At 46.1% G+C, this 12,391-nt stretch overlaps 1 protein-coding gene across 1 annotated transcript in view; it reads right to left on the reverse strand.

Moving 5' to 3' along the window:
• The window catches only part of fryl (furry homolog, like), a 78,489-nt gene that overhangs the window by 14,597 nt on the left and 51,501 nt on the right, over window positions 1–12,391 (reverse strand). Inside the window, 8 exon segments of the mRNA XM_029632966.2 lie at window positions 1,168–1,338; window positions 4,022–4,234; window positions 4,933–5,109; window positions 5,257–5,331; window positions 5,424–5,585; window positions 5,962–6,162; window positions 7,690–7,830; window positions 8,064–8,332. Coding sequence (XP_029488826.2) covers window positions 1,168–1,338; window positions 4,022–4,234; window positions 4,933–5,109; window positions 5,257–5,331; window positions 5,424–5,585; window positions 5,962–6,162; window positions 7,690–7,830; window positions 8,064–8,332 — 1,409 coding nt within the window.

Genomic DNA, 12,391 nt, shown 5'->3' on the forward strand with positions numbered 1-12,391 from the left:
AGTCTCATGCATTAAGGAGAGTGTGGCAGGCTGCCAGTACGTCTCGGTGGCTATATTACAGAACACTTTTAGGAGTGGGTGGACGTCTGGGCCGTCGTGGAGGGATGAGTAATAGTATTAATGGTTTTATCCGGGGCTCATTACACTAAGACCTGGGCCTGTGATGGAGAGATGTCCTTGGGCTGATATTGAGATGATAGGTGTAAGGAGGGACAGGAATGAGCTCATACGGAAGCTCCATTCACATTACTGGGGAAAAGATGGGGTGTTATTTCTCACAGAGCAGCCCCCATTGAACATTCCCCATCTCAGTTTCGTTCACACAATCACCAGGAGTAGGTCCTGTGTCACTGTGTATGAGACAATCAATTCAAAATGGGGTCTCCGGGGACAAACATGAGCAGCATAAACTATCAATACAAAACCTAGACAGAACTATACATTGTGTGGAAGACTTGTTGAGCAAGAGTGCATCCTCACCATGGTTACACAGGTTAGTAGTGGTAGATAATGGATAACAATTGAAGCTGTTAGTGACTGCATGTTAGTATGGTTTACCTGGTTAACTGTGCTCACTGGTTTAATCTAATGCATGTCTCTGTGTTGCGTCACAATGCTCTCTAATGAAGCGGACTTAACTAGCTCATACTCACACATGGGTCTGCCACGCAGAGTAGGAGGCTGGTGTCCAGTGCTCAGTAATTTAACAGTGAGTTCAGTTGAGTGTTCAGGTTCCAAATTGAGAGGTGACGTTTCACCTGGCCTGAGGTGAGCATTGACAATCTCTCCCCCAATCACACATTTAAGCACCACAAACCAGCCAATCAGAGGAGCAAAAGCTAGCCCACCACAGCACCCACACACCCAGAGCAGCACAACAAGTGGAGAGAAAGAGATGGAGACGGAGGGAGATGTGAACAGAGAGAGTGCCCCCTACTGCACACCAGCTACAGCTCACTCCCTACAGGCAGACAGAGAGAGTGCCCCCTACTGCACACCAGCTACAGCTCACTCCCTACAGGCAGACAGAGAGAGGAGGCCACCACCAACTCTGTGTGAAACATGCGCGAGACAGAGCGCAGCAGAGGTAAAAAGAGGTATAAAGAGGAGAATAAGGAGCTAGAAAGAGCCGGAGCACCACAATTCTGTTCCCCCGATTGGTCACACCTCAGGCAGCTGGATGGAGTCAGAGCAGGCCATCTCCAGTGCAGGGCTGTTCAGGTGGGGCAGCAGGGCCGTGGTCTCCTCTGACAGGGCACTGCTGGACGACTCCTGGGACTGCTGCAGAGAGTCCACATGATTGGACGTGGCATCATCCATAGCAGAGTCACAGTTGATCTGGAGTGAGGGAGAGAATAAAACATATGGTTCAAATTCTCCATTTATAACTACAGTATCAGTCAGGACTGGACCAAGCTGTCATCAAGGCAAAGGGTGGCTACTTTGAAGAACCTCAAATATATTTTGATTTGTTAAACACTTTTTTGGTTACATGATTCCATATGTGTTATTTCATCGTTTTGATGTCTTCACTATTATTCTACAATGTAGAAAATAGTACAAATAAAGAAAAACCCTGGAATGAGTAGGTGTGTCTAAACCTTTGACTGATACCGTAGATAGTGAGTACAAAATGAAACCCCCTAATTAAATATCTCCATGTTATCTGGTCCTCTGCATCTCCAGGATATCTGCTGTTTAGTTTAGTTTAGAATAAGACATTCTAAAAACATGCTATATTCCAGACATTATTACAATATCTCTGTTATTTGATCATTCTGTCTGCAAATGATATGCTGCATGCTCATAGTAGCATTGTTTAACAGTTAATACAGATATGTCTCTGAAGTTAACCATGTTCAAGTCTTTGGGTCACTGAGGCATTCTCACTCGCACAGAGAGGAGAGCAGAGAGCAGAGGCAGCTCTAGAATAACAGCTTGGGAAGACTGGCTGACTAGCCATTTAGAGCAGAGAGCAGAGGCAGCTCTAGAATAACAGCTTGGGAAGACTGGCTGACTAGCCATTTAGAGCAGAGAGCAGAGGCAGCTCTAGAATAACAGCTTGGGAAGACTGGCTGACTAGCCATTTAGAGCAGAGGAGAGCAGAGGCAGCTCTAGAATAACAGCTTGGGAAGACTGGCTGACTAGCCATTTAGAGCAGAGAGCAGAGGCAGCTCTAGAATAACAGCTTGGGAAGACTGGCTGACTAGCCATTTAGAGCAGAGGAGAGCAGAGGCAGCTCTAGAATAACAGCTTGGGAAGACTGGCTGACTAGCCATTTAGAGCAGAGAGCAGAGGCAGCTCTAGAATAACAGCTTGGGAAGACTGGCTGACTAGCCATTTAGAGCAGAGAGCAGAGGCAGCTCTAGAATAACAGCTTGGGAAGACTGGCTGACTAGCCATTTAGAGCAGAGAGCAGAGGCAGCTCTAGAATAACAGCTTGGGAAGACTGGCTGACTAGCCATTTAGAGCAGAGGCAGCTCTAGAATAACAGCTTGGGAAGACTGGCTGACTAGCCATTTAGAGCAGAGGAGAGCAGAGGCAGCTCTAGAATAACAGCTTGGGAAGACTGGCTGACTAGCCATTTAGAGCAGAGAGCAGAGGCAGCTCTAGAATAACAGCTTGGGAAGACTGGCTGACTAGCCATTTAGAGCAGAGAGCAGAGGCAGCTCTAGAATAACAGCTTGGGAAGACTGGCTGACTAGCCATTTAGAGCAGAGAGCAGAGGCAGCTCTAGAATAACAGCTTGGGAAGACTGGCTGACTAGCCATTTAGAGCAGAGAGCAGAGGCAGCTCTAGAATAACAGCTTGGGAAGACTGGCTGACTAGCCATTTAGAGCAGAGGAGAGCAGAGGCAGCTCTAGAATAACAGCTTGGGAAGACTGGCTGACTAGCCATTTAGAGCAGAGAGCAGAGGCAGCTCTAGAATAACAGCTTGGGAAGACTGGCTGACTAGCCATTTAGAGCAGAGGAGAGCAGAGGCAGCTCTAGAATAACAGCTTGGGAAGACTGGCTGACTAGCCATTTAGAGCAGAGAGCAGAGGCAGCTCTAGAATAACAGCTTGGGAAGACTGGCTGACTAGCCATTTAGAGCAGAGAGCAGAGGCAGCTCTAGAATAACAGCTTGGGAAGACTGGCTGACTAGCCATTTAGAGCAGAGAGCAGAGGCAGCTCTAGAATAACAGCTTGGGAAGACTGGCTGACTAGCCATTTAGAGCAGAGGAGTTTGAGAAAGGCAGACAGAGGTTTGGGTTATTGGGATCATGCTCACAAAGGAACATGCTGTTAATTTGATGCCAGTTGGAAGTTGACTAAATCCGTTTCACTGACATGGTCACGCTATGGACTCCTTTCAGTTTCATCTTTATGTAGCTAATCTCCCAGTTATAGTGTATGTGAATGAGTTGTCTGACCTAAACATATCAGTTCTAGTGTATGTGAATGAGTTGTCTGACCTAAACATATCAGTTCTAGTGTATGTGAATGAGTTGTCTGACCTAAACATATCAGTTCTAGTGTATGTGAATGAGTTGTCTGACCTAAACATATCAGTTCTAGTGTATGTGAATGAGTTGTCTGACCTAAACATATCAGTTATAGTGTATGTGAATGAGTTGTCTGACCTAAACATATCAGTTATAGTGTATGTGAATGAGTTGTCTGACCTAAACATATCAGAAACCTGAACTGGACTGATTTTCAGTAGTATAGTTTGGGTCTGTATTTTACTTACCTAAAAAAACAAACTTATGGGCGAAGGGGTATGTGGGGAGGAATCAAATGAGGGTAGCAGGTCTAGGATTGGGGGTGAAGGTGGGCAGGGAATGAAATAGAGACCAGTAACAGCGGAAGCAAGTGTCTAGCCCCTGCCCATACCAGGCACAGTAGATCTGCAGTAGCGCTGCTCAGTGAGCGGGCGGACACAGACACACACGCACACACACACACAATGCCAGCGGGCTGTGTGAGGAGCATGGGGCGGGCGGGGGACAGGGCCACCCTTGTGTTGGGTGAAACTTACTAGGCCAGAGCGGGTGAGAATCTGGCTAGCGCTCAGTACCTCCTCCTCAGACGACTCGTCCGTGTCCTCCTGGTTGGTGAGGTTGAGGCTGGGAGTGCTCCCGGTGTACTGGCACTCCTGCAGGGACGGCGTGTCCCCATCTCCCTCCCCCTTGTCCATGCTGTCCAGAGAGCGCCGACGCACACCCCAGTTGAAGTTGTCCATGCTCTCCCCCTGTAGGACACCCAAAGAAACAGCAGTCAGATACCAGTAGAACTAACTGAAGTTTGAGATAGCTGAGAAAATGTGATGAATCACAACAGCACAAGACCAAACACAAGAAAACAACAATGTATGCCACTAACACATGACATCTAAAGAGCTGTGTCTGCAGTAATGGGAAGTGGAGGAGATGACACCTATTCTTTCAGGCTGTTTGACCTAATCACTTCATGTACAAACTATATTGATCATGAACCCCAAAAAAGTATTTGTGGCATGCTTCATTGGCTGTCTGTTTCTAGACTGACAAAACAGGTGCTTCTACAGGGTGACAACAATCACATGACTGACAGAGGGACACCAGGGCACTTAGGATGGCAGCTTTAAAAAGCTCTTTCTGGCCCAAACGTACCTGGAACTCCTTGTGGCGGGAAAAGAGGAAAGGTAAGAAGTAGGTTAGAAAGACTAGTAGGGACAGTTACAGGACAACATGGTAGAAAAGTCATACCAAGACCAGTACAAACACACAGATGTTAAGACACAAGCTCAGACGTACTTCAGCACACACACACACCATTTATTGTCACCAATCAACAACATGATATGAAATGGTGTAATAGCAGACTATTGTAAATGATCCTCTACAAGACATTAAAAAGCGTGTGTGTATACAGATGGCTGCTCCTACTGTACAGTGAATCACCCCTCACCTCAGCATCCTCCAGCTCCACGTCCAGGAAATCAAAGTCCTTGAAGACTCCAAACTGCTGCTCACTTCCTGCATCTTCTCCCTGCAGGTCCTCCTCCCTCACCACCTCCTCCACCGTGGGGATCAGACTGGTCTGCTGGTCACCTGAGTCCAGGTCCTCGTTGGACGAGAACACCACCTAAAACACACACACAGAGAAAGATATAACAGTTATGATAAATAGGTTCAATAAACACATGGAGGGATGGCTGGGATATATTCTGTTGAAGTAGATCACTAATCACTAGTCATGCTCGCTCACAGTTTGACATGCCAGGTGTCTTACAGAAGGATTCTTGGGAATACCAGACTCGGGACCACACAGAGAAAGAACGTTCATGAGCTTCTCTCTGGTTCTCCTCTGAAATAAGACAACACAATTAAATGTTAACAAACAAAGAGACATGTAAACATATCAAACCTCACTGTAACATATCCATTGGCTGTAAGTACCTGAGAGAGTTGGGGCCTCTTCCAGCTGACAGGCACCAGGCCGTTGGAGTTGGATCCAGAAGAGGTGGAGGACGTGCTCCGAGTCACAGCAATGACCTGCGGCTTCCCATTCCGCCCTGCAGCTGTGCGCTGGTCCCCGTACTTATGCCCTATGATGGGCGTCTGGTGGTTAAAGGTTACACCAGTTCATCTAGATTGTACAGATGTGATCATTTTGTTTAAAAAAGTAGGGCTAAAGGTAAAAGGTGACTGAAAGAAAAATGGAAAGAGTGAAAAATAGAAGAAGAAAGAATCGGAGAAGGATGAAAAGCTGACAAGAGGACAGAGGTCGGGACAGAGGTCGGGACAGAGGTCGGGACAGAGGTCGGGACAGAGGTCGGGACAGAGCTTTTAAAAACATGTATTTTACCATGTAGGTTTAGTTGAAATAAAAACATTTTACAAGGGAGACCTGGCCAAACTAGCCGCACATACAGTTTCATACAACATAAAACAAAGCACTACAGTTTATAAACACATTGAGCAGGCAAGACTTCACCTCTGAGATGTCAAAGTGGAAGTCCAGCGTCTTGCCGGGCAGCTCCTTAGAGGAGTTGTTGAAGATGCGAGTGAAGGCGATCTCTGGGGATCCAGAGGACTCGGTGCTGTAGGAGCGTTGCACCTCGTCTGGCACCACCAGGCTGGCTGACCGAGACACCACCAGCTTCAGGATGTTCTGGGCCTCCTTCCAGTACGGGCTCTGGGGAACACACAGGATCCAAACACCGAGGTGACGTTGGTTAAATTGTCAATAAGACAGGATTTCATGTTTTTAGAAAGGGGTAAAAGCACACCTCCGTTCTAGGGAAGGTTAAATCTAATTTTATTGGTCACATAGACATATTTAGCAGATGTTATTGCGGGTGTAGTGAAATGCTTGTGTTTCTAGCTCTAACAGTGCAGTAATATCTAACAATTCACAACAATACATACACATCTAAAAGTAAAAGAATGGAATTAAGAAATATATAAATATTAGGACGAGCAATGTCGGAGTGGCATTGAATAAAATACAGAAGAGAATACAGAATATACATATGAGATGAGTAAAGCAGTATGTAAACATTATTGAAAACATTAAAGTGACTAGTGTTCCATTATTAAAGTGGCCAGTGATTCCAAGTCTAAGTATTTAGGGCAGCAGCCTCTAAGGTGCAGGGTTACGTAACCGGGTGGAAGCCGGCTAGTGATGGCTGTTTAACGGTCTGATGGCCTTGAGTTGGAAGCTGTTTCTCGGTCCCAGCTTTGATGCACCTGTACTGATCTCGCCTTCTGGATGATAGCGGGGTGAACAGGTAGTGGCTCGGGTGGTTGATGTCCTTGATGATATTTTTGGCCTTCCTGTGACATCGGGTGCTGTAGGTGTCCTGGAGGGCAGGTAGTTTGCCCCCGGGCAGAACGCACCACCTTCTGGAGAGCCCTGCAGTTTTGGGCAGTGCAGTTGCCGCACCAGGCGGTGATACAGCCCGGATGCTCTCCATTGTGCAACAGGATGCTCTCAATTGTGCATCTGTAAAAGTTTGAGGGTTTTAGGTGACCAGCCAAATTTTGCGCTGTTGCGCCTTCTTCACCACACTGTCTGTGTGGGTAGACCATTTCAGATCATCAGTGATGTGTATGCCGAGGAACTTGAAGCTTTCCACCTTCTCCACTGCGGTCCCGTCGATGTGGATAGGGGCGTGCTCCATCTGCTGTTTCCTGAAGTCCACGATAAACTCCTTTGTTGATGTTGAGTGAGAGGTTATTTCCTGGCACCACTCTCCCAGGGCCCTCACCACCTCCCTGCAGGCTGTCTTGTTGTTGTTAGTGATCTGGCCTACGACTGTTGTGTTGTTTGCATACTTGATGATTGAGTTGGAGGCATGCGTGGCCACGCAGTCATGGGTGAACAGGGCATGCAGGAGGGGGCTGAGCATGCACCCTTGTGGAGGCTCTATGTTGAGGATCAGCAAAGTGGAGGTGTTGTTTCCTACCTTAAGAAATGTATGGTCTTTCACCTTAAACTATCTGATTCTGTCATTTTGGGTTTCTCCCTCACACATTCACACCAAACGCTCCATCTGCTGAAATGAATGAGCCACGTGACACCCATACTGTGTCAGACAGCTTTATTTCTGTAACGGCCAATTCCCATTTATTATTTTCTCTCTCAATCCTCTTCGCGATGAGAGGCCTTAAGAGCGTCAGAGTGCTGAGCTGAATTGTAAAAAGAGAAACCAGGTCTCACCTGGACATATTTGCTGATGATCTTCATGATCTCCAGGTTGAACTGTTTAACGGGCGCAGCAGACAGGTCAATGTGACTCAGCAGGCTGTAGATGATCTGTAGCAGGGACTGCTGCATGCTGGGTAGGCCCTTCTCCAGCAACTGAGGATGAGAGGGGAATGTTTAGGAATAGGCTCTCAACTGCCATCATGGGTTGTATGTTGGACATCTGCTTATCAGCTGATCAGTAATTAACACTGCTGACCTGTCATAATAACAAAAACAAGCTACTGTAAATGTAAATTAACCAGAGGCCGTGGACTGACTATGCAAATAAGTTGGGAGCTTTGATTCTCCTCATTACTTCTATGAAGGCTGATGTTGCGAGTGCTTACCTCAGCCAGGTATGTGACCAGATTGAAGGTGATCTCAGCAAAGGCGTCGTGTAGGTAACGACACACCACGTTGATCCAGTTGGTGCAGTCTCTGGAGTAGCTGTGTGTGCTGTACAGGCTCATCATGTGGGCCAGGTTAGACAGGGTGGCTGACTTCTCCTCGGCACACACCTTCGCTATCTTATCCGCCGTCTCCTTGCAGAACGGAGTGGGGCTGTCAAAGTGCTGGATGAGGTGAGGCAGCAGGCACAGGATGTTTAGAGGAAAACCTACAAGGAGATGGCAACAGACGACATCAGGATCAAGTGAATCTCGATCTCCTGAGCGAACACAGGTAGAGAAACAGGTCTAGACCCATAAGCAAGCCCCAGCGAGTCCTAGGGGGGATTAGCGGCATTTACCAAGCATGAAGCCAGGAACTTGTGCTAGATTTATTTATTGAGATTTATTTCACCAGGTAGGCAAGTTGAGAACAAGTTCTCATTTACAATTGCGACCTGGCCAAGATAAAGCAAAGCAGTTCAACACATACAACAACAGAGTTACACATGGAGTAAAACAAACAGTCAATAATACAGTAGAAAAATAGGTCTATATACAATGTGAGCAAGTAAGGTGAGATAAGGGAGGTAAAGGCAAAAAAAGGCCATGGTGGCGAAGTAAATACAATATAGCAAGTAAAACACTGGAATGGTTGATTTGCAGTGGAAGAATGTTCAAAGTAGAGAGAAATAATGGGGTGCAAAGGAGCAAAATAAATAAATACAGTAGGGAAAGAGGTAGTTGTTTGGGCTAAATTATAGATGGGCTATGTACAGGTGCAGTAATCTGTGAGCTGCTCTGACAGCTGGTGCCTAAAGCTAGTGAGGGAGAAGAGATTTTTGTAGTTCGTTCCAGTCATTGGCAGCAGAGAACTGGAAGGAAAGACTACCAAAGGAAGAATTGGTTTTGGGAGTGACCAGAGAGATATACCTGCTGGGGCGCGTGCTACAGGTGGGTGCTGCTATGGTGACCAGCGAGCTGAGATAAGGGGGGACTTTACCTAGCAGGGTCTTGTAGATGACCTGGAGCCAGTGGGTTTGGCGACGAGTATGAAGCGAGGGCCAGCCAACGAGAGCATACAGGTCGCAGTGGTGTGTAGTATATGGGGCTTTGGTGACAAAACCGATGGCTCTGTGATAGACTGCATCTAATTTATTGAGTAAGGTATTGGAGGCTATTTTGTAAATAACGTCGCCGAAGTCGCGGATTGGTAGGAGGGTCAGTTTTACAAGGGTAAGGATGCTTTGTTGTGAAATAGGAAGCCAATTATAGATTTAACTTTGGATTGGAGATGTTTGATGTGAGTCTGGAAGGAGAGTTTACAGTCTAACCAGACACCAAGGTATTTGTAGTTGTCCACATATTCTAAATCAGAGCCGTCCAGAGTAGTGATGTTGGACAGGCGGGCAGGTGCAGGCAGCGATCAGTTGAAGAGCATGCATTTAGTTTTACTTGTATTCAAGAGCAATTGGAGGCCACGGAAGGAGAGTTGTATGGCATTGAAGCTCGCCTGGAGGGTTGTTAACACAGTGTCCAAAGAAGTGCCAGAAGTCTACAGAATGGTGTTGTCTGCGTAGAGGTGGATCAGAGACTCACCAGCAGCGACATCATTGATGTATACAGAGAAGAGAGTCGGCCCAAGAATTTAACCCTGTGGCACCCCCATAGAGACTGCCAGAGGACCGGACAACAGACCCTCCGATTTGACACACTGAACTCTATCAGAGAAGTAGTTGGTGAACCAGGCGAGGCAATCATTTGAGAAACCAAGGCTGTCGAGTCTGCAGATGATGTGGTGATTGACAAAGTCGAAAGCCTTGGCCAGGTCAATGAATACGGCTGCACAGTATTGCTTCTTATCGATGGCGGTTAAGATATCATTTAGGACCTTGAGCGTGGCTGAGGTACACCCATGACCAGCTCTGAAACCAGATTGCATAGACAAGAAGGTATGGTGGGATTCGAAATGGTCGGTAATCTGTTTGTTGACTTGGCTTTCGAAGACCTTAGAAAGGCAGGGTAGGATAGATATAGGTCTGTAGCAGTTTGGGTCAAGAGTGTCCCCCCCCTTTGAAGAGGGGGATGACCGCAGCTGCTTTCCAATCTTTGGGAATCTCAGACGACACAAAAGATAGGTTGAACAGGCTAGTAATAGGGGTGGCAACAATTTCGGCAGATCATTTTAGAAAGGGTCCAGATTGTCTAGCCCCGGCTGATTTGTCAGGGTCCAGATTTTGCAGCTCTTTCAGAACATCAGCTGACTGGATTTGGGAGAAGGAGAAATGGGGAAGGCTTGGGCGAGTTCCTGTTGGGGGTGCAGTGCTGTTGACCGGGGTAGGGGTAGCCAGGTGGAAAGCATGGCCAGCCATAGAAAGATGCTTCTTGAAATTCTCAATTATAGTGGATTTATCGGTGGTGACAGTGTTTCCTATCTTCAGTGCAGTGGGCAGCTGGGAGGAGGTGCTCTTATTCTCCATGGACTTTACAGTGTCCCAGAACTTTTTTGAGTTTGTGTTGCAGGAAGAAAATTTCTGCTTGAAAAAGCTAGCCTTGGCTTTTCTAACTATATACAGTGCCTTGAGAAAGTATTCGGCCCCCTTGAACTTTGCGACCTTTTGCCACATTTCAGGCTTCAAACATAAATTTATAAAACTGTATTTTTATGTGAAGAATCAACAACAAGTGGGACACAATCATGAAGTGGAACGACATTTATTGGATATTTCAAACTTTTTTAACAAATCAAAAACTGAAAAATTGGGCGTGCAAAATTATTCAGCCCCCTTAAGTTAATACTTTGTAGCGCCACCTTTTGCTGCGATTACAGCTGTAAGTCGCTTGGGGTATGTCTCTATCAGTTTTGCACATCGAGAGACTGAATTTTTTTCCCATTCCTCCTTGCAAAACAGCTCAAGCTCAGTGAGGTTGGATGGAGAGCATTTGTGAACAGCAGTTTTCAGTTCTTTCCACAGATTCTCGATTGGATTCAGGTCTGGACTTTGACTTGGCCATTCTAACACCTGGATATGTTTATTTTTGAACCATTCCATTGTAGATTTTGCTTTATGTTTTGGATCATTGTCTTGTTGGAAGACAAATCTCCGTCCCAGTCTCAGGTCTTTTGCAGACTCCATCAGGTTTTCTTCCAGAATGGTCCTGTATTTGGCTCCATCCATCTTCCCATCAATTTTAACCATCTTCCCTGTCCCTGCTGAAGAAAAGCAGGCCCAAACCATGATGCTGCCACCACCATGTTTGACAGTGGGGATGGTGTGTTCAGGGTGATGAGCTGTGTTGCTTTTACGCCAAACATAACGTTTTGCATTGTTGCCAAAAAGTTCAATTTTGGTTTCATCTGACCAGAGCACCTTCTTCCACATGTTTGGTGTGTCTCCCAGGTGGCTTGTGGCAAACTTTAAACAACACTTTTTATGGATATCTTTAAGAAATGGCTTTCTTCTTGCCACTCTTCCATAAAGGCCAGATTTGTGCAATATACGACTGATTGTTGTCCTATGGACAGAGTCTCCCACCTCAGCTGTAGATCTCTGCAGTTCATCCAGAGTGATCATGGGCCTCTTGGCTGCATCTCTGATCAGTCTTCTCCTTGTATGAGCTGAAAGTTTAGAGGGACGGCCAGGTCTTGGTAGATTTGCAGTGGTCTGATACTCCTTCCATTTCAATATTATCGCTTGCACAGTGCTCCTTGGGATGTTTAAAGCTTGGGAAATCTTTTTGTATCCAAATCCGGCTTTAAACTTCTTCACAACAGTATCTCGGACCTGCCTGGTGTGTTCCTTGTTCTTCATGATGCTCTCTGCGCTTTTAACGGACCTCGGAGACTATCACAGTGCAGGTGCATTTATACGGAGACTTGATTACACACAGGTGGATTGTATTTATCATCATTAGTCATTTAGGTCAACATTGGATCATTCAGAGATCCTCACTGAACTTCTGGAGAGAGTTTGCTGCACTGAAAGTAAAGGGGCTGAATAATTTTGCACGCCCAATTTTTCAGTTTTTGATTTGTTAAAAAAGTTTGAAATATCCAATAAATGTCGTTCCACTTCATGATTGTGTCCCACTTGTTGTTGATTCTTCACAAAAAAAATACAGTTTTATATCTTCATGTTTGAAGCCTGAAATGTGGCAAAAGGTCGCAAAGTTCAAGGGGGCCGAATACTTTCGCAAGGCACTGTATATATATGTTGAAGAGGGTGGGGCTTAAGCTGCATCCCTGTCTCACCCTACTTTCGCAAGGCACTGTATATATATATATATAT

Source organism: Oncorhynchus nerka, linkage group LG24 (genome assembly GCF_034236695.1).
Source record: "Oncorhynchus nerka isolate Pitt River linkage group LG24, Oner_Uvic_2.0, whole genome shotgun sequence".
Lineage (NCBI taxonomy): Eukaryota > Metazoa > Chordata > Actinopteri > Salmoniformes > Salmonidae > Oncorhynchus > Oncorhynchus nerka.